The sequence below is a fragment of the Eretmochelys imbricata genome, chromosome 2, assembly GCF_965152235.1.
Source record: "Eretmochelys imbricata isolate rEreImb1 chromosome 2, rEreImb1.hap1, whole genome shotgun sequence".
In the NCBI taxonomy this organism is placed as follows: Eukaryota; Metazoa; Chordata; order Testudines; family Cheloniidae; genus Eretmochelys; species Eretmochelys imbricata.
The window spans coordinates 3221020-3240451 of record NC_135573.1 but is presented as its reverse complement, the minus strand read 5'-3'; the positions used below and the strand labels follow the sequence as shown (position 1 = coordinate 3240451).

General features: G+C 59.5%; 2 protein-coding genes across 2 annotated transcripts; both read left to right on the top strand.

The window, feature by feature from the left end:
* The first annotated feature begins 500 nt into the window (after positions 1–500).
* TMEM276 (transmembrane protein 276) lies at positions 501–3599 on the top strand. The gene is made up of 3 exons (XM_077809680.1): positions 501–518; positions 1147–1258; positions 2072–3599. The coding sequence occupies exons 2-3, from the start codon at positions 1169–1171 to the stop codon at positions 2573–2575; spliced, it is 594 nt and encodes a 197-aa protein (XP_077665806.1). The 5' UTR covers positions 501–518; positions 1147–1168; the 3' UTR covers positions 2576–3599.
* A 6742-nt stretch (positions 3600–10341) lies between these two features.
* LOC144261302 (ras-related protein Rab-7a-like) lies at positions 10342–19137 on the top strand. The gene is made up of 5 exons (XM_077810710.1): positions 10342–10536; positions 11152–11314; positions 15092–15211; positions 16882–17189; positions 18805–19137. The coding sequence occupies exons 1-4, from the start codon at positions 10342–10344 to the stop codon at positions 17004–17006; spliced, it is 603 nt and encodes a 200-aa protein (XP_077666836.1). The 3' UTR covers positions 17007–17189; positions 18805–19137.
* Positions 19138–19432: the final 295 nt, after the last annotated feature.

Genomic DNA, 19432 nt, shown 5'->3' with positions numbered 1-19432 from the left:
GGGACCCCGAGGCTGGGGGCGCTCAGGGCCCGGGGAGGGGTGGCGCGGCCTGGCCCACGGGGACCCCGAGGCTGGGGGCGCTCAGTGCCCGGGGAGGGGTGGCACGGCTTGGCCCACGGGGACGGATTTCCTAGCACAGTGTATAAGCAGCCGGGATGCCAAGTGTGGCTCAAGCCGGGTGAGGGGTTCCAGTCTCTGCCCGCTGAGCCCCAGGCGCTGGCCAGACAGCCCAGCCCAGCGGGGCAATGGGATACGTGCCCCGCTGCCCTGCACCCCGGGCCTGGCGGCTCCCTTCTGCACCCAGGGCGAGTCCCAGCCACCCCGCCTCGAGCCCTGGCTGAGGCTGCCCTGGGTCCCTGCGCGCCGACGGGCTGCGATGACTCCTCCGTGCCAGCAGGGGGCGCCAAGGCAGCGCTGCCTGTGTCCGGGCACAGAGCGCGCCTCTCTCGAGTGACTCCCCGTGCGCCGCTCTAGCCCAGGCCTCGCTCGCCGGGCGCCCGCCTGTTGCCGGAAGTGCGGTGGGGGGGCCGGTGAGCGCGGAGTGGCCGGTGGCCGTGCGGGGGGGGGGCACTCTGGGGGTCGGGGGAGGGGGCGCCGGCCCGGGAGCGCGTGCGGGGTGGGGGGGCGCCCAGAGGTGGGGGGCGCCGGCCCGGGAGCGCGTGCGGGGGGGGGGGCGCCCGGAGGGGAGAGGGCGCCGGCCCGGGAGCGCGTGCGGGGGGGGGGGGGCGCCCGGAGGGGAGGGGGCGCCGGCCCGGGAGCGCGTGCGGGAGCGGGGGGCGCCCCGATGCGGGGGCGCCGGCCCTTGAGCGCGTGCGGGGTGGGGGGGCGCCCGGGGGGGGGGCACCGGCCCGGGAGCGCGTGCGGGGTGGGGGGGCGCCCGGGGGGGCGGGCGCCGGCCCGGGAGCGCGTGCGGGGCAGGGTGGGGGGAAATGGCCGTGAAGTTCTCGCTCCCTAGGCGGGTTTCCCAGCTGGGGGCTCTGCCCTTGGCCCAGGCAGTTGCTTTGCTGTGTGAACTCCGCAGCCGTGTCCTGCCTGGGCAGCTGGAGCTGGGGGCTCAGACGCCGGAGCCCGGCACTGCTCAGCCGCTGGAGGGAGGCTGCCTGCCAGCCCCCAGTAACCTGCTCTCTCCTCCCTTCTCCCTTGCAGGCTGGATAAGGCCTCTGCCCCCATGGCTGGCCGGCCTGCTGAGTGGAGCACGGCTCTGCCCAGCCTGGGGCTGTGCGCCGTGTGTCTGTGCTCAGCTGTCCGCACCTTCCAGGTGAGAGCGATGGCCGCAGGGCTCAGGGACGGGCGAATGTGCCCCTCTTACCGTGGACCTGCCCAGGTGGCAGCTGCGCGGCTGCTCCTGTTTTCCCACCTGACGGAGACAGGTCTTGTTAAAGAAACTTTCAAGGCAGAGAACAAATCAGCGCACTGCGCGCTAGTGCTGTGGCCTAGCGAAAGGCCGTCTGTGTTGTCCCTCATTCGCTTCTGGCTGCCCCCATATTTACTGGACCAACAGATTTACAGGCCCAAGGATAACTTACCAGGTTTCTTCCCGCAGCACTTGATTGAAAGTTAGTTTAATGCTTACAGGTGTCAAGAGTCTGAAAAGGAGGCCTGGGGCCCGAGTTCAGCGTGTTCTGGTCTACCAGATGAGTCCTTGGTTTCTTGGCAGTGTACCTGCTTCACCAGCTCTAGATCATTTTTTGGCAGAAGCTGGGGGAAGGATGAGTCTGTTTGTGAGCGCAGGAGGCGGAGTCAGTGTCTCTGGGGCTGGGGAATCTGCTTTGGGGATGGGAAGTTGTCAGTGGAACAAAAGGGGTTTCACAGTCGCACTACAGGTAGGAAGAAACACAAGCAAAGACTTTTTTCTTAATGGGCCTTTGTGAGGAGCCATGTGTGAAGGAAGCAGCGGAGCTCGTGAAGGGTGGACTCCCGCTGACAGCGTGATGCAACTCTGGGTACCAGTCAGGGGGCATGGATCCTCAGGCTGTTACCCTGGGTGTCCAAGCTATTGCTTTGTGTCTGTTCTGCTGAGTTCCCTGTGATCGTGGCCTGCGGCTCATTGCTTGCCTCTGTGTGTTTGTAGATAAATCGCGGGGCTGCGGCAGGGTTTCTCCTCCAGGCCCTGGCAGCACTTGTGGGAGCAGTTGGCTTCTTCTGGACACCTCTTGGGCTTACCTTGGCAGCAGATTCCCAGTCTGGTACCTGGGTCTCCACCGTCATTGGCCTCCCTTTGCTGGCTTTTGGATTCCACTGGCTGAACGGCGACCACTCCACTGCCAACATCCTCCTGGGAGGAGCCCTGCTGCTGGCCACGGGCTTGGAGTACCTCACTGAAGAGGGCAGGGCCATGGTTGCCCAGTCTGTCACCGTGGTGGCCTCCATCACCATCCTCATCCTTTCCATTTTCACCATGAATTTCTATGGGATACTGGGCAGCCTGGTGTTGAGCACAGCTGGCCTCCTGTCTGAGGTGAAGGTGGAGAGATTGCTCGTGCTGAGGAAGGAAGCCGTCCTCAGCTGTCTCCTGGCAGCAGGAAATTTGGCATTTCAATGGGCCTTACGGACACAGCACCTTGACCTGGATTGATTTTATGTAGGACTGACCTGTGGCGTTCTCAGTGTGGTCTGTGGCTGCCATCAGCCTTGGTGCAGAGGTTACAGCTTCTGGCATGCAATGTGACCCGGGCCCTTGGACTGTAGAGTTAACCTTCATGTTTACAGCCGCTGTCTGATCTACATTAGCGCACTGGGTGCAGCCCTCAGGCTCCAGGTAAGTCTCAGCAGCAGCTTGTCTCTTGGGTAACTGATTGATGCCGGATGAGAGGAGGATACCAAAGATCGGAGCTGTCATGTTTGCTGCTGTTCCTTGGAGTGGGCCCCGATAGGGCAGAAATACACCCAACTGCTGCTCCAAACTGCTTTGAATTTCTTCTTTGGTCTCTGGGGTGGGGAGAAGAGGCAGGGTGACTATGGAGCCCTCTTGGAAGCCGGCTGGTTCAATACCCCCAGCCTTCCAGGACGAGTTACAGGCCGCCCAGGGAAGAGGCTGGCTGTTCCATCGTAGGCTCAAGGGAGCTGGTGACAGAAAGGACCTGCCAGTCCGTTTCCCAGCAGACCATTGCATGATACTGTTGCAGACTGAGAGAGTGCCTGGTCCCGCGTCTCCAGCACTTCCCTTGGGAGCCCATTCCTTAAGCAGATGGAGCTCAGGGTATTGTTCCTGCCAACCAGTCTACATTTACTTTTGCTTAATTTCATTCCAGGCATTAACAGACTCTTTTGAATTTACGGGTATTAAATTCAGGGAACTCCAATTTTTTTCCCGCCCCAATATTAACTCAGCCCCTCTGCAAGAATAATGTTGTTATTGAGCCCTTGGCACTTTTCACCATCGAAGTGCTCTAAGTGCTACCAGTGGCCTGTAGTGTCTTGGATGTCCCATGATAACTTGCTGTCATATAGTTCTGATTGCCTTGGGAACTGCACCCTTGAATGTCCTGACTATTATGCTTGTAAAGCCTTGAGCACTAGCTGGTTTTTTTTACATTTAATTTCCTCACTTGAAAGGGAAAATAAAAAAGTGAGACCAGATGAAATAAAGCGTTTTCCACCCGGTGCATGTGTCTCCATGGAGTTGCACGAGCACGCTGGCTGTCTCTGTCTGCCTGGGTGATTGCTGGAGGGAGCGCTGCATGGCCGTAGCTCTCTGGATAGACACACACCACAAGTGTAACCCAAGAGTGCATCCTCATAAGGAAGCTGGCCTGGCCGCTGTGCTGTGTTCACTTGCTTCTCCTCCAACACTTGGCAAAGCCAAGTCCTCATTGGAGACCCTATAAGACGGTTTCAAACCAAGCTGCTGAAATCTTCTTGAATGTCCCTCTTAACACCCGGGAAAGCTCTCCCCCTGCTGCCTCCCCCCTCCCCTCCCCTCCCCACACACACACTTAGGGCAATGTTTTGCTCTGCAGCTTGGCTTCTGTTTGCAGAGACCATCCATTCAGGGTGTGGAAGAGCAGCTGGGGGAACCCCCACAAGCATATTTGAGTTTCTTACCCGTATTCATGCTCTGGCTGGGCCCCCAGTGTTTGGGTATCTGTAGTTGTAGCTGATGCTGGTATAGAGGGTCTCGCTTGTACCCTGGCATGGCTTTTCCCAGCCACTGGGATACTCACTGTGCAATGAGACCAGGGGTGGGCAAACTTTTTGGCCTGAGGGCCACATCGGGATTGCGAAACGTTATGGAGGGCCGGATAGGAAAGGCTGTGCCTCCCCAAAGAGCCTGGCCCCCACCCCCATCTGCCCGCTCCCACTTCCCGCCCCCTGACTGCCCTCCTCAGAACCCCTGACCCATCCAACCCCCCAGCTCCTTGTCCCCTGACTGCCCCCTACCCCAACTGCTCCCCTGGGACCCCACACCCTATCCAGACCCCCCCTGTCCCCTGACTGCCCCCCCCCCCGCCCCCTGTCCACACCCCTGTCCCCTGACAGGCCCCCCAGGACTCCCATGCCTATCCAACCCTGACTGCCCCCTGGGACCCTTGTACCAAACTGTCCCCCCAGGACCTCACCCCCTGTCCATCCCCCCCACTCCCTGGCCCCCCGGGACCCCACTCCCATCCAACCCTCTCTGTCTCCTGACCACCACCCCCCCCGAACCTCTGTCCCATCCAACCTCCCCGTCACCTGACTGCCCCCGGGACCTCCTGCCCCTTATCCAACCCCAGCTCCGCCCTACCCTTATGCCGCTCAGAGCGGCAAGACAGGCTTATCTGAAAGCCTGGGAGGTGGGCGGGCTCAAGCCGTGCTAGCTGTGTGGCTGTGGGGGAGGGGGGACAGCAGGGGAGGAGCCAGGGGCAAGCCTCCCCAGCCAGGAGCTCAGGGGCCAGGCAGGACGGTCCCGCTGGTTGGATGTGGCCCGCGGGCCGTAGTTTGCCAACCCCTGAGTTAGATTCTTCCATAATAAGGTTTGAACTTTTCTGTCTTTCCTCATGAAGGTGGTTAAAACATCAACAGCAGCTCTTGGGTTTTTCTCTCAATAAAATTAAAGGAGTCAGGCAAATTCTGCACCACCCCTTGCTCCCCCCAGTCCCCAGTGCAGCTCTGCCGGTAGAACGCCTGACTTCTAGCACTCTCTGCTGACCTTATCTGTTTGCATAAATCGTTACCCTGGTGACAGGCGTTCTGTATCCGGGCATGAGTCCCTACGTAGTTCAACCTGGCTGTAAGAGTTAGATGCCCTAGAAGTGACAGGACCCCTGCCCCGTTACCAACCCCAGGAGCCTCACAGGCTCTGGCTAGCTCTTTGTTCTTCTTTGAGTGCTTACAGACATTCCACTCAGGTGTGTGCATGCCCAGTGCACCAAAGCCGGAGAAATTCGCCTAGCAGTACCCGTAGGGGTAGTGTTTGCGCCCCTTGCCTCATAGCCTGTCCCCTGGCTGTATAAGGGCAGCGTCGCCTTGACCCGCCTCAGTTCCTTCTCACCACCCCCAGCAAGAGGTCGGAGCATTGTGGGCACGGCCCTTTTATCTCTAAGTTGTTGAGAACTTTGTGTTCATAGTTAGTTGTTTAGTAGTTAGTACCTTAGGTGGGTTAGTTAGTTAGCTGGAATGTCTTCACCAGGATTTAAACGTTGCCCATCATGTGAGGGGCTATTCCAAATAGTGATCCCCACACGCAGTGTTTAATGTGCCTGGGAGAGGAACACAGTAAGGGCAGATGCTCCATCTGTAAGTCCTTCAGGACAAGGATGCAGTTAGCAAGACACTTGAGATGCGAGCAAGCCATGAGGCCCCCGTCAGCCCTGGAGATGGTACCAGCTCCTCAGCTGTCGTGTGAGCCTCATTGTACCGATGGTCTGCGGCAGAACTTGGAGGCAGCCTCTAGGAGGGCTCCACCAAGGAAAAGGACCCATAAATCGGAACACAGCTGGCAGAGAGAGTCATTCTCTGCAGGGATCAATGATGGCTCCTTGGGTACCCGTGCAGGAGCTGGTCCTTCAATCCATTCTCTCGTACCAAGGCAACATTGAGAGGCTGTACAGTCAACTCCAGCACCATGCGTGAGTCCAGAACTGCCGTCTTCAGCACCAACAATGACCACGCCCGTGGCCTACTAGGCGACATCAGACCTATTATGCCTCTCAGTCCCAGACTCTCCAATCACCAATGAACCGTCAGCAGCAATGACTTCATCAGTGATTAGGGCACTGACACCATCCTTGGTACCACCTGTACGCCTGGGTACCCTGTCTAGGCTGGTGTCTGACCAGTTCTTCGGCGATGACGACTTCGGTACAGACTGAGGCTTGAAGACGGGTGCCAACACCGGCCCTGGAGCCGCCTTGAGAGTCAGTACTGAGCAAGAACATGTTGCCCCTGCAACCCATAGGGCCCCTTATTGACCTAGGGCCCGTGCAGGCAGCGTATTGGGCCTTGCATGAAGCTGGATGGTGGCTGGCTGGCTCTGCCGGGAGTTGATCCTCCATTACCCCAAATGACTTTGGGGTTCATCGGGGCTGAATTAGAATTCTTCCTCACCCTCCCTTTTGACCCCCAGAGGCCGGTTTACAGCTTGGTCCAGACACACATCTGATACTGACATCATGGGATCAATACCAATCACACGTTAGGCGTAGGGGCTCTTGGCACGCTACTCATTGGCCACCGATGCCTTACCCATATCCACGATGGCCTGGGAATCTGTGGAACGCTCCTTCTTCCTTCAGATTCCGATCTTCCACCCACTCTAGGGCAACCTCTACGCTTTCAATTCAACCTCCCAAGTCTCTCCTCCTCCCTGAACTGTTGACCCAACATCACGGCCAGGTTGTTCATCCAGCAGTAGGCAGTCTACCCCTTACCACGTGGGTGCTAGATGAGGAAGAGACACAGTTAAAGAAGTTCTGCTTAGAGTAGGACATCTGGGGGGGGCCACCTGTTTTTGTCTAAGTGGAAGCAGTTTTCGGTTTGGGGGAACCTCAGAGGGAGTTCATCCTATGTCAGCATGGATTCAGAACGTTCTGGACTATTGGTTGCAGTTGAAATCTTTGGGCCTGGCTCTTAGCTCTTCCAAAGTTCATTTGGCTATGATTTCAGCTTTCTACCCTCCTCTTTGGGGAAAGTCACTAAATTCACATCCTATGATAGGGAGGTTTCTGAAAGGCATTGTCTGTCATTTTCCACCAGTGAAGAAAATGGTGCTATTGTGGGACCTTAATACAGTGCTCGTGCCACCAATGAGTCTGTTTGAGTCAATAGTTAACACGCTCATTGGCTCTCCACTCCCAGGAGTTGGCCTTCCTGGTAGCTATAACATCCACTAGACTAGTCAGGGAAGCCTTCATGGCAGCAGATCCCCCATACACCCACTTCTTCAAAGGCAAGGTAGCTTCAAGACCATAGCCAAAATTTCTGTCAAAAGCGATCTCTCGGATTCACCTTAATGAGGTTATTTAATTACCTGTATTTTTTCCCAAACCACACTTGGGCATAGAAGAACAACGCCTTCAGACCTTAGATGCGGGAAGGTGCTCGGCATTTTATCTGGAAAGGACTAACCCCTTTCGTTCATCACCTCTCCTCTTCGTATCTTACACTGAGCGGATGAAAGGACAATCGGTCTCCGCTAAGTAGATAAGGACGTGTATTGCCGCAGCTTCTGGAGCAGCTTAGATTACGCCCCCAAAGTCGTTACGGGCTCATTCGACGAGCGCTCGAGCAACATCAATAGCGTTTCTTAGAGATGTTTCCCCGAGTGGATGGCCGCAGGGCTGCAACTGGCCCTCAGCGCACACCTTTGCGAGACACTGCGCTATCACCACGGCTTCTCGGGCTGACGCCCGCTTTGGAAAGGCAGTTCTGCAGTCTCTGTGTAAATCGACTCCGAGCCCTGGGAATACACGTCCGCAAGCACTCGAAGAGGAAAAGACTGTTACTCACCTGCGTTGGAGCCGTTCTTCGAGATGTGGCTGCAGACACGTATTCCACGACCCACCCTGCACCCCCTCTGCATCGGAGGCTCCAGCCTGGGGTTTGGTGCAAAGGAACAGAGGGGTCATGGCAGCTCTGCCCTTCTAGAGCCGGGGAGGGGCGTGAGCACTGCCCATGCGTGCTGCTAGGCGGATTTCTCCAGCTGTGGTGCATGAGCGCGGGATACGTGCCTGCCGCCACACCTCGAAGAACAAGGTACCAGACAGGTGAGTAACCATCCGCTAGTGTTGATTTGTGCCAAAAGAGTTAAAAGAGCAGGACCACGTGTGGGGTAGAATTTCTGCTGTCACTCGTATGTGGCTTGCAGGAGTGGGGTGGCTACGTGCGTCTCTGCCCATTCTGCTGGGGAGGAGCTGTGCAAAGCAGCCCTTGTAACACACGAGAGGAAGGAGTGTGGCAAAGTGCGGGTGGGAGCAGCAGCAGGAGCTGGGGAAGCATCATCAGCAGAAAGTCCCTTGCAGCGCCCGTCCTAAGCCAGGGTACAGGGCACGTTTGGGGCGTGCTGGCAGACCTGGCTGCAGCGCTGTGCCTATGACAAGGCCAAGCCCAGCTGCCGGAGTTCAGTTCCCCTCCCCCCAATAGCTGGCTGAGCACGTGGGGAACACAGAGAGCAGGATGGTGGCAGGGGAGGCAAATGAGACCATGCTGCCTTCTATGCAAGGCTGGCTCTGGGAATACCCTGCGCTCCATCCGCCAGCGGGTAGAACAGGACAGCTTGGTGACGCAGGCCTCCCACCTAGGCCAGTGGTTCACACCTGGGCAGGAGCAGCTGAACATCCCACCGGCCACGATGGAGTAAGTCAGGGGAAGAGGGGGGTCTTGTCCCGGCTGCATCTGCCACTGTGATGAGCCTCCGCGCAGGCAGAGATGCCAAGCCTGGAACGGAGCCCGAGCTCCCTCCAGGGGGCCTCTCCAGTTTATGAATGCAGCGCTCAGTTCCCTCTCTGTTGGCACTGAACCATCAAAGAGCAAATGGGTGAAAGCAGGAGCAGGGCAGAGCAGATCAAGGGGGGATGGGTGTGCGTATGCAGTTTTCCCCATGAGTGCAGTTCCCTGGCAGTGCAGACAGCTCCCTGATCAGCAAGAGGGGGCAGGGGCTGAATGCAGTGTGGCCCAGGGGGCAGGAGCGGCTGGTCACCTTCATCCCCCACCTGGGTCAACCGGACAGGCAGGCAAGCCGGTGTCACTGGGGTGGGTAGCTCTCCAGTCTGCGAGGCTGGGAGCTCTTTGCTGGACAGATGTTAACCCATGCAGCCCCTGGCGGGTGGGATGGGGACATCTCCAGGTTGCACGGGGGAAACTGAGGCACAGAGCAGGGTTGGGCCCTGTCCCAGGCTGTGGAGTGGGTGTCAGGGCTGCGGGAGGAAACCAGGGTTTTCTGCCTGTGGAGGCTTTATGGAGAAGGGGGCCCCACCCTCCTTTTTTACTGCACTGTGACCGCATGTGACTGCCCTGCTGGGAGGGGTGTGCCAGGTGCACTGGCTCCTCCCCAGGCTCTACTCCAACGCACCAGGAAGCAGTTGGCAAGCTCCCTTGTGGGCACAGCAAGATCCTGGCCAAGGTAGAGGAACCCCCTCTTAGCTTTGCCGAACCTCCCCCTGCCCTGCTCAGTCAGCTGCCCCAGCCCTCCCCCCGCCCCCCTGTGATGCAGAAAGCAAACACTCTGGCTGGGGGGTACCAGCCGCTGCTGGAGCCCCGAGGGGGCCCCATTACATCCCAGCTCAGAGTCCCTGTATCAGAGAGCTGCGCCAGGCGAGGCCTGCTGGACCCTCTCCCCTGGCACTCCCCGCTTGGAGGACAGAGCAGCCCAGGCCCCGCTCGTCCCTGCTCCCATAGTGACTGTGTGAGGGCACGCCTGGGGCGACGGGGAGCTGAACAGGGGGCTCGACAGTGGGCTCTCTCCCCAGCAGTCAGTGCTGGCCCCAGTGCTCCAGAGCAGGGCTAGGGGCCGGAGTCGCTGGAGGTGCCGAATTTCACACCACGCCCTCTCAGGGAGCTAACGATGCCTTCCCAAGGGGCAGAGGGCCCAGGGACTGAGTCCCTCCAGGGTCGGGCTGCGGTGTGCTGGGAAGGTTCCTGCCCTGGGGAGAGCTAGAGGCATTCACTGTCTGTGGGGTGGGCCCCCTGGGGCTGGAGCTGGCAGTGAGGGGGGTGGGGGGTTCCCCCAGCATACAGCAGCCTGGGCCCCAGCTGGGGAACCATGCTCCATTCCCTGCTTTCTCCTTCCCTCCGGCTGCAGCCCTGCTAGGTCTGCCTGCCCGTGGCCCAGCGGGACGGGTCCTGCCGGGGAATGGAGCCCCTGGGCCAGGCCTGGGCACTTATCACCCACGGCTGCTGGAGGGAGCCAGCCCCCGCACTGTGATGGCGACCGTGCCCCTGCCCGGGCTGAAGTTCAAGCTCATCCTGCTGGGGGACTTTGGGGTGGGGAAGACCACCTTGTTCCACCGCGTCCGGGCAGGGCGCTTCCTGCAGGGGGCCCACGCCCCCGCCGAGCACCTGGCCATCTGCGAGAGGACCATGCAGCTCAGCCTCCCCCAAGACCCCCGCCTGGCCCAGGTACGTGGCTGTGGGCCTGTCCCTCCCCCTCCCCCCAAGGCCGGGTGTGTCTGGGCCACACCAGCGAGACTCCTTGCAGCAGCACCATGGTAGCCGCCGGGCCCTGCCACGGGCACCCAGACTGTCCCGCTCTGGGGAGCGACGCCACAAAGGGGTTAATCGGCTGTCGGGAGTTGCTAGGCGACAGCATCCCACCCTCAGGTAGCGGCTCAGGGCTGGGCTTGTGTTGGCTGGGAGCCTTGGTGGTCTCCACTGGTGGGGGGGCCGGGCTGGCAGAGGGCCTGGAGTTGAATCAGGATGCTCTGTAAATGAGCTGGTTTTTCTGAGTCCCTCTCTGGACTCTCGCTACACTCACCACAGCACGTGGGGCTCTGGGCCCATCTCGCCTGGTATCCTGCCGGCGTCCTGAGGGAGATGAAACCAGCCGGCTGGGCAGTGCTGTCTGTGGCATGTCCCTGGCACGCCCACAAGCCAGGCGGTTTAGGCCCTGCAGCCCGAGACCTTTACCATCTAACCCAGCCAGCTTACAGACTCCAGCCACAGCGTTTGTCTAGCCAAGCTCATGTGGCAGTGAGTTCCACAGGCTGCCAGTGCCTTGCTCTCTGCTGTGCGCAGATCTCCCTGTGGGACACGGCCGGTGAAGAAAGGTTCCTCTCCCTGAGCAGCTGCTACTACCGGGGCACAGACGCTGTGCTGCTGGTGTACAGCGTCCAGAGCCAGCTCTCCTTCGACAGCCTCCCGCACTGGGTGTGCATGGCCCGGCAGCACTGCCCAGAAGGTAGGGGACAGGGCAGGTGGGACGGTGTCCCTGGGCAACTCCCGCCGTGCGGGGACGGGGAGGGCCGAGGTTCCCAATACCCCTCCTCTGCACTGTCCCTTGACTCCGCTCCCTCCCAGACAGCGGGTTCCCCCGGCCCGCCAAGGGGGGCGGTTCGCGGCGCTGTCGGAGCAGCAGTGATCTGTATAACCTGTGTGCTCAAAAGGTCTGTTACGCTCCCCGCCCTTTTGTCTCCTCTCCCTCTTTGAATCCCTGCGAGGACGTGGCTTTCCCCCGCCCCCTCCCTCCTGGAAGGCTTGTGGGATGGATGGGCTGCCAGAGCAGCTGGAAGAGCAGAAGAGCTCCCCGTAGACAAGGGGTCTGGGACTCTGATAAGGCAGCGATCACGCCCCCAGTGCATGGACACCTGACGTGGTGATGCCACATGGGCTCTGGCCCATGGCAGGGATGCCCAGCAGGGCCCCATGCCCCCCACGGACCTGTTCTAGCCTCCCCACACGCTGTCCCTGCCCCGTGCACAAAGCCTCTCCCCCTCCCCATTCCACTACCTGCGCCCCCCCTCCCCTGCATGTAGCTTCCCTCTCCTGGAGGGAGCACCCATCCCATAGGCCTGAGTGCCTGTCCCGGGGTTGGGCCCCGCTGCCCGCCACCCTGAGGGCTGGCATCCAGCCTGTGCCACCCAGCTCTTTCCCAGGCTGGGCTCCAGTCATGCTCGTTAAGCCCTGGGCTCCAGGCCATCTCTCTCACGAGGGTCCCTGGCAGCTTTTCAAAGTGGCTGGAGACAGAGGGAGCCCGGAAAATGGTTAAAGAGAAACCAGCCGCCCTGCCGACATCATGCGTGTGCATCTGTACATGGGTGTGTGCGTGTGCGCATCTGACTGTTAATTAGCGATGCCCTGGCCAGAGCACTGCAGTCTTCAGACACACATTTGTTTCTTCAGGTATGTTGGCAACAAGAAGAAAGCCAAGGAAAGTGTGGGCCCCTTACTGAATGAGGGAGGCAACCTAGTGACAGAGGATGTGGAAAAAGCTAATGTACTCAATGCTTTTTTTGCCTCTGTTTTCACTAACAAGGTCAGCTCCCAGACTGCTACGCTGGGCATCACAACATGGGGAATAGATGGCCAGCCCTCTGTGGAGATAGAGGTGGTTAGGGACTATTTAGAAAAGCTGGACGTGCACAAGTCCATGGGGCCGGACGAGTTGCATCCGAGAGTGCTGAAGGAATTGGCGGCTGTGATTGCAGAGCCATTGGCCATTATCTTTGAAAACTCGTGGCGAACCGGGGAAGTCCCGGATGACTGGAAAAAGGCTAATGTAGTGCCAATCTTTAAAAAAGGGAAGAAGGAGGATCCTGGGAACTACAGGCCAGTCAGCCTCACCTCAGTCCCTGGAAAAATCATGGAGCAGGTCCTCAAAGAATCAATCTTGAAGTACTTGCATGAGAGGAAAGTGATCAGGAAGAGCCAGCATGGATTCACCAAGGGAAGGTCATGCCTGACTAATCTAATCGCCTTTTATCATGAGATTACTGGTTCTGTGGATGAAGGGAAAGCAGTGGATGTATTGTTTCTTGACTTTAGCAAAGCTTTTGACACGGTCTCCCACAGTATTCTTGTCAGCAAGTTAAGGAAGTATGGGCTGGATGAATGCACTATAGGGTGGGTAGAAAGCTGGCTAGATTGTCGGGCTCAACGGGTAGTGATCAATGGCTCCATGTCTAGTTGGCAGCCGGTGTCAAGTGGAGTGCCCCAGGGGTCGGTCCTGGGGCCGGTTTTGTTCAATATCTTCATAAATGATCTGGAGGATGGTGTGGATTGCACTCTCAGCAAATTTGCGGACGATACTAAACTGGGAGGAGTGGTAGATACGCTGGAGGGGAGGGATAGGATACAGAAGGACCTAGACAAATTGGAGGATTGGGCCAAAAGAAATCTGATGAGGTTCAATAAGGATAAGTGCAGGGTCCTGCACTTAGGACGGAAGAATCCAATGCACCGCTACAGACTAGGGACCGAATGGCTAGGCAGCAGTTCTGCGGAAAAGGACCTAGGGGTGACAGTGGATGAGAAGCTGGATATGAGTCAGCAGTGTGCCCTTGTTGCCAAGAAGGCCAATGGCATTTTGGGATGTATACGTAGGGGCATAGCGAGCAGATCGAGGGACGTGATCGTCCCCCTCTATTCGACATTGGTGAGGCCTCATCTGGAGTACTGTGTCCAGTTTTGGGCCCCACACTACAAGAAGGATGTGGATAAATTGGAGAGAGTCCAGCGAAGGGCAACAAAAATGATTAGGGGTCTAGAACACATGACTTATGAGGAGAGGCTGAGGGAGCTGGGATTGTTTAGCCTGCAGAAGAGAAGAATGAGGGGGGATTTGATAGCTGCTTTCAACTACCTGAAAGGGGGTTCCAAAGAGGATGGCTCTAGACTGTTCTCAATGGTAGCAGATGACAGAACGAGGAGTAATGGCCTCAAGTTGCAGTGGGGGAGGTTTAGATTAGATATTAGGAAAAACTTTTTCACTAAGAGGGTGGTGAAACACTGGAATGCGTTGCCTAGGGAGGTGGTGGAATCTCCTTCCTTGGAAGTTTTTAAGGTCAGGCTTGACAAAGCCCTGGCTGGGATGATTTAACTGGGAATTGGTCCTGCTTCGAGCAGGGGGTTGGACTAGATGACCTTCAGGGGTCCCTTCCAACCCTGATATTCTATGATTCTATGATTCTATGATTTGTGACACTTTGCATGACAATGGTGTGTATTGTACGTGTCTCCCCTAAAGCTCTGCCGGTGACCCTCATTCCCGACCTGCAGTTCTTCTATCCCGGCCTGGGGTCCTACCCCCAGCTCTGCCGGTGCCCCTCAATGCTGGACCTCAGCCCTGTGCTCACAGGCACCGACTTAAACCTTCTTTTTTCCGGGAGGGTGCCCCACCCCTGCTCTGCCTGGAGGCCCCTTCCCCAAGGCCCCACCCTTGCTTCACCTCTTCCCGCCCCGCTCCAGTGCCTCCCGCCTGCCAAGCAGCTGATTGGTGGGGCCCGCTGGGCAGCTGATCAGTGGGAGGCTGGTGGGTGCTAAGCACCCACTATTTTTTCCCCATGGCTGCTCTAGCCCCAGAGCACCCCCAGAGTCAGCGCCTGGGCTCCCCACGCACAGCTGTGCTGGGCTCCGGCGGGGAGCTGCAGCCGGGAGGGCAGAGCAGGCAGGAGACGCCCTTCCAGAGAGCCCGTCTCGTCCCATCCCGGCTCTTGTCCAAGCCTGCCCCTTGAGGCAGAATCGCCAGGTGCTCACACGCTGCTGGCCCTGGCAACCACAGGCTCCGTTCAGGGCCGGGCCCCAGGGTGCTGTGCAGACACGTACCGAGACACGCCCTGCCCCGAAGAGCTGACAGGGAACACGGGCCACTGGCAGGGCGGGGCGTCCCACGGAGCTGCTCGGCTCTCCCGGTGGCAGGTGTCGTCTGGGATCAGTGGGGGACACGGGGCCAGTCCATCCGTGAGCTGAGCCCCCCGGGCTCTCGAGCTCTGTACACGAGGGAGTTGGCAGAGATGCTGAGGCAGTGCCAAGGGACAGGGCAGTTCAGGGTGCGGACGCTGGTCTGAACATGTGTCCAGGCCTCCCTGCCGTGCACGGGGGTACAGGGCCCTGGCTGGGCCTCCCTGCGTACAGCCGCGGCCCCCCCGGTGCTGTACGCAGGTGCTGGCCCTGTCCTGAGCCCTTGCGTTTTCCTGTCTCTCTCTCCCCCATCACCCCATCCCATCTCTGCCTCCTGCAGCCCCCATCTTCCTGCTGGGGAACAAGACTGACCTGGAGCCGTGCCTGCCGGAGGACAAGGCTGAGAAGTTTTCTGTGGAGCACAGAATAGCTGGCAGGTTTAACGTGTCTGCCAAGACAGGTAGGGTGGGGCTGCCCCCCTTGCCTCATGCAGCCGGGGAGCTGGGCCCCCCAAATGGGCTCGGCACGGCTGGGAGGAGCTGGAGCCCTCTCCGAAACATGATGTGGCAGCTGGGCAGCTTCCCTGCCCCAGCCGTGTGGCCCACCCTGCCCACGGGGCAGGGAGTTCAGGCTCTTGCCCATTCAGTCCTTCTTCTCGGGGGGGCCCTGCCATTGATTTCAGTGGGAGTTAGTACCTTTGGGGAGCAGGACTTCAGTGCCCATGGCCAGTGCTGTGCTGAGATTCCTCCCCAGCTGTTGAGTGGCTGTCAGACAGGAGCCACTGCCCTAGGGTTGCCAACTTTCTAATAGCAGAAACCCGAACACCCTTGCCCCACCCCTTCCCTGAGGCCCTGCCCTCGATCACTCCTTCCCCCCCTTCCTCTGTTGCTTGCTCTCCCCTACCCTCATTCACTCGCTCATTTTCATTGGACTGAGGCAGGAGGTTGGGGTGCCAGAGTGGGTGAGAGCTCCGGCTGGGGGTGCAGGCTCTGGGGTGAGGCTGGAAATGAGAAGTTCAAGGTGTGGGAGGGGGCTCAGGGCTGGGGGAGGGGTGTGGGCTCCCAGCGGGGGCTCAGGTGCGGGAGGGGGCTCAGGGCTGGGACACGGGAGGGTGTGCAGGTTGTGGGCTCTGGGAAGGAGTTTGGGTGCGGGAGGGGGCTCAGAGTAGGGGGTTGGGGTGCAGGAGGGGGTGTGGGGTGCAGGCTCATTGGGGTGCGGGAGGGAGTTTGGGTGCAGGAGGGGGCTCAGGGCTGGGCTTGGGGTGCGGGAGGGGGAGAGGGGTGTGGGCTCCAGGAGGGATTTTGGGTGCGGGAGGGGGCTCGGGGCAGGGGGTTGGGGTCTGGGAGGGATGCGGGGTGTGGGCTGGTTGTGGTGCAGGAGGGGGTGCGGGCTCCGGGAGGGAGTTTGGGTGCAGGAGGGGGCTCAGGGCTGGGGTTGGGGTGCGGGAGGGGGAGAGGGGTGTGGGCTCCGGGAGGGATTTTGGGTGCGGGAGGGGGCTCAGGGCTGGGGCAGGGGGTTGGGGTGCAGAAGTTGGTGAAGGGTGCGGGCTCCGGGAGGGAGTTTGGGTGCGGGAGGGGGCTCAGGGCTGGGGTTGGGGTGCGGGAGGGGGAGAGGGGTGCGGGCTCCGGGAGGGAGTTTGGGTGCGGGAGGGGGCTCAGGGCTGGGGCAGGGGGTTGGGGTGCAGAAGTTGGTGAAGGGTGCGGGCTCCGGGAGGGAGTTTGGGTGCGGGAGGGGGCTCAGGGCTGGGGTTGGGGTGCGGGAGGGGGAGAGGGGTGCGGGCTCCGGGAGGGAGTTTGGGTGCAGGAGGGGGCTCAGGGCTGGGGCAGGGGGTTGGGGTGCAGAAGTTGGTGAAGGGTGCGGGCTCCGGGAGGGACTTTGGGTGCGGGTGCCCATGTATGGCTCTCAGACACACCCGGCCCTTGTGCACACCCGGCCCCCGTGTACACGCTCACGTGTAGAGCCTTCCTTCTCACGCACGGCCCTAGACACATGCATGTGCGCTGAACCCCCGTTACGCACAGACACGCACACACACGCTCCGCAGGGGAAGCGGCTCCTCTTCCTTTCCCCCGGGGGAGACTCCTGGTGCTGCTGCCCGCGGCTGAGCCGTGGCCGGTCTCGCCCCTGCAGGGGAGAACGTGGACAGGTGCGTGCAGGACGTGGTGCGGCTGCTCGTCCTCGAGAGCGACGCAGGGTGCGGCAGGCTCACGGTGCCGCTGCAGGAGGCCGGCTCCTCCAGCCCGTGCGCGTGCTGAGAGCCCTGGGGATGCCTGGCAAAACCGCGCTCCGCGTCAGGAAGCTGCTGGGGTCCCGGCCTGAGCCCCGAAAGCCACTGTGCCACCACCAGCCACTGCTCCTGCCGGGCGTGGGGCCACCCCTGGAGAGACCCTCCTGCCCTGTTCCCGGAACGTGCTGCCGGAGAATCCCTGCTGTGGGGGGTGAGCAGCCTCGTGCCATCCAGGCATCTTTGTCCCCAGGAAGGGGAGGCTGGACCCCAGGGGCTGGGGCTGAGCCCCACGTCTGTCCCCGCGTCTGCGGTTTGTCCTCTCGCTGCTCACCAGCCTGTAGGGGAGGAGAGCCTCCCACAGGCCCAGCACATGGGCTGCGCCTGGTCGCTGGGAGACCCACGCGCACACACTAGGCCCAGCAGGAGGCCGTGTCAGCGGCTATGGGGGCTCTTCCGCCCTCTGGGCCGGCAGCGAATCAATGCCCCCCCGCAGTGCTGGAGGGCGCTCTGCGTCCTGATTGAGAGAGGGTGAGAAAAGCAGCCCCTGCTCCCTAGTGCTCATTGCAAATCCCATTGTTCTCCATGCTGGGTGGTGGGGTAACCTACTGTCCTGTGCCCAGGCCAGATGCCATGTCAAGCACCTGGGCTGGGCTGGGCTCTGGGAGAAGCGAACAAGGAGAAGGGGGCTGCATAGCAGGTGACTTCTTTGCATCAGCCTTCACTGGGGCAGGGGGTGGTGGGAACCGGTCCCAGACTCGCTCTTGTCAGGCGCTGCAGAGAAGGGAGGAGGGATTGAGGTGACAGGGGGGTTGCTGGAACAAGCTGCCAAGGCGCTGGCAGTCCCCAGCACCAGGTGGGATAAGCCACCAGTAGTACTGTGTGATCCGCACCAGAGGGCGTGGTCCCTGGGACCTCTGGTTGCATCTGCCGTAAGAAAGGTGTTGCCCATGATCCGGGGAGTCACCGCGAGTCTCATCGCAAAGCTCGGGAAACTATCTGAAATGCTCCATCGGGTGAAATCTTGGCCCCATGGAAGTCAATGGCATGTTCCTGTTGGCTTCCCTGGAACTAGGAGTTCACCCATAGATCTTCAAGGCTAGAAGGGAGCCTGAGCCTGACCTGCTCAGCAGGCCAGACTGGATCTCCCCCAGCTCCGCCTGTTCTGAGCCCAGCTGCTTGTGTCTGGCTGAGGCAGCTCCTCCAGAAAAGCATCCCATGTTGATGTGAAGATGGCAGAGATGGAAAATCCACCACTTGGTGTTTGTTTGTTGCAATGGTTAACTGCCCTGCCTGTTAAAAATGTGTCATCTTTCTAACTTCCATTTGTCTGGCTTTAACTTCCAGCCCCGGTCTCTTGTTCTGTCTTTCTTTGCTAAATCAGAGATTCCGCTTAGGGCCTGGTAGCTTCTCCCTGTATTGATCCCTCTCTACGGTACTGAGTGCTGCCCATCTTGCACTGTCTCGAGTCATCGCTGTAGCTCTCTCCTGCACCCTCACCAAGTTTCAACTTCCTTTGTAAAACGTAGGCCCCGTGTTCCAGTCTTAGCACGATCAACAAAAAGCCAGGGACGAGCCTGCCCGGGCTCTGCAAGGGAAAGTCACGCCTCTCCGATCTGCTGGCATTCTTTGAGCATGTCAGCACATGGCGGAGAAAGGAGACCCAGGTGATACTTGGTCACCTAACCCTGCTGGTTCCCAAGCAGCCCTTCTGCTGGTGGAGAAACACTGGGCTGGAGGCTGTGTTTCCTAGCCGCTCTGTGTTCTTGGGGAACCAGGCACAGCACCCAGCCTGTCTGACTCACGAAAGACATTCCTCCACCCCCCAGCCTCTGCTTGAACCAAAGCTGCATCAGAAGAAAGACTTACAAAAAGCAATGAAAAGGCCGTGGGAGACCCACCTAAACCCCTGGGAGAAGGGTGACAGGATTAAGGAAACTCCCTTAGGCTCATTTGCATCAAAGATGGGACAGGGAGGCATCTCCATTAGCATACAGACTGGAGAACAGAGACTCCGAGGCAAGAACCGCAGGGAACTCTGGGACCAGAAAAGCAGGGAAGCACTGCATGATGGGGGATCTCTGCTCCAGATGTTAACAAACCCACGCCTGCACACCCCCAGCTCAGCAGTTATCAGACCAACTAGTAATAAATCCTTGATTGGTATCCAAAATACTGAAGCTGCCTAACTGCATTGGGAGCTCCCTCGAAGGAACACTGCCCATAGCCAGGGATGATCAGCTCCCCTGATCTAGCCTGAACAAAACGACCTCCCTTGTTTACACGGCAACAAATCTAGTGTTCTCCCTTGAACCGTTGTCGTTTCTCTACAAAAACCGCTGTCCACGCTCAAGTAAGTGCTCTGATGCCTGGATCCACAATCTGCGTCAGTTCCACTGGGACTTCATCTTCTCCTGACTGATCATGCTGGGGGCTGTGCCTGTCTCCAGCTCTCTG

Excerpts from the sequence above, each read along its gene's own strand:
- TMEM276 (XM_077809680.1), top strand. The coding sequence starts at position 1,169 with ATGGCTGGCCGGCCTGCTGAGTGGAGCACGGCTCTGCCCAGCCTGGGG. Across the intron at positions 1,259-2,071 it reads CAGCTGTCCGCACCTTCCAG|ATAAATCGCGGGGCTGCGGC; the intron begins GTGAGAGCGATG and ends GTGTGTTTGTAG.
- LOC144261302 (XM_077810710.1), top strand. The coding sequence starts at position 10,342 with ATGGCGACCGTGCCCCTGCCCGGGCTGAAGTTCAAGCTCATCCTGCTG. Across the intron at positions 10,537-11,151 it reads AAGACCCCCGCCTGGCCCAG|ATCTCCCTGTGGGACACGGC; the intron begins GTACGTGGCTGT and ends TGCTGTGCGCAG. Across the intron at positions 11,315-15,091 it reads CCGGCAGCACTGCCCAGAAG|CCCCCATCTTCCTGCTGGGG; the intron begins GTAGGGGACAGG and ends TGCCTCCTGCAG.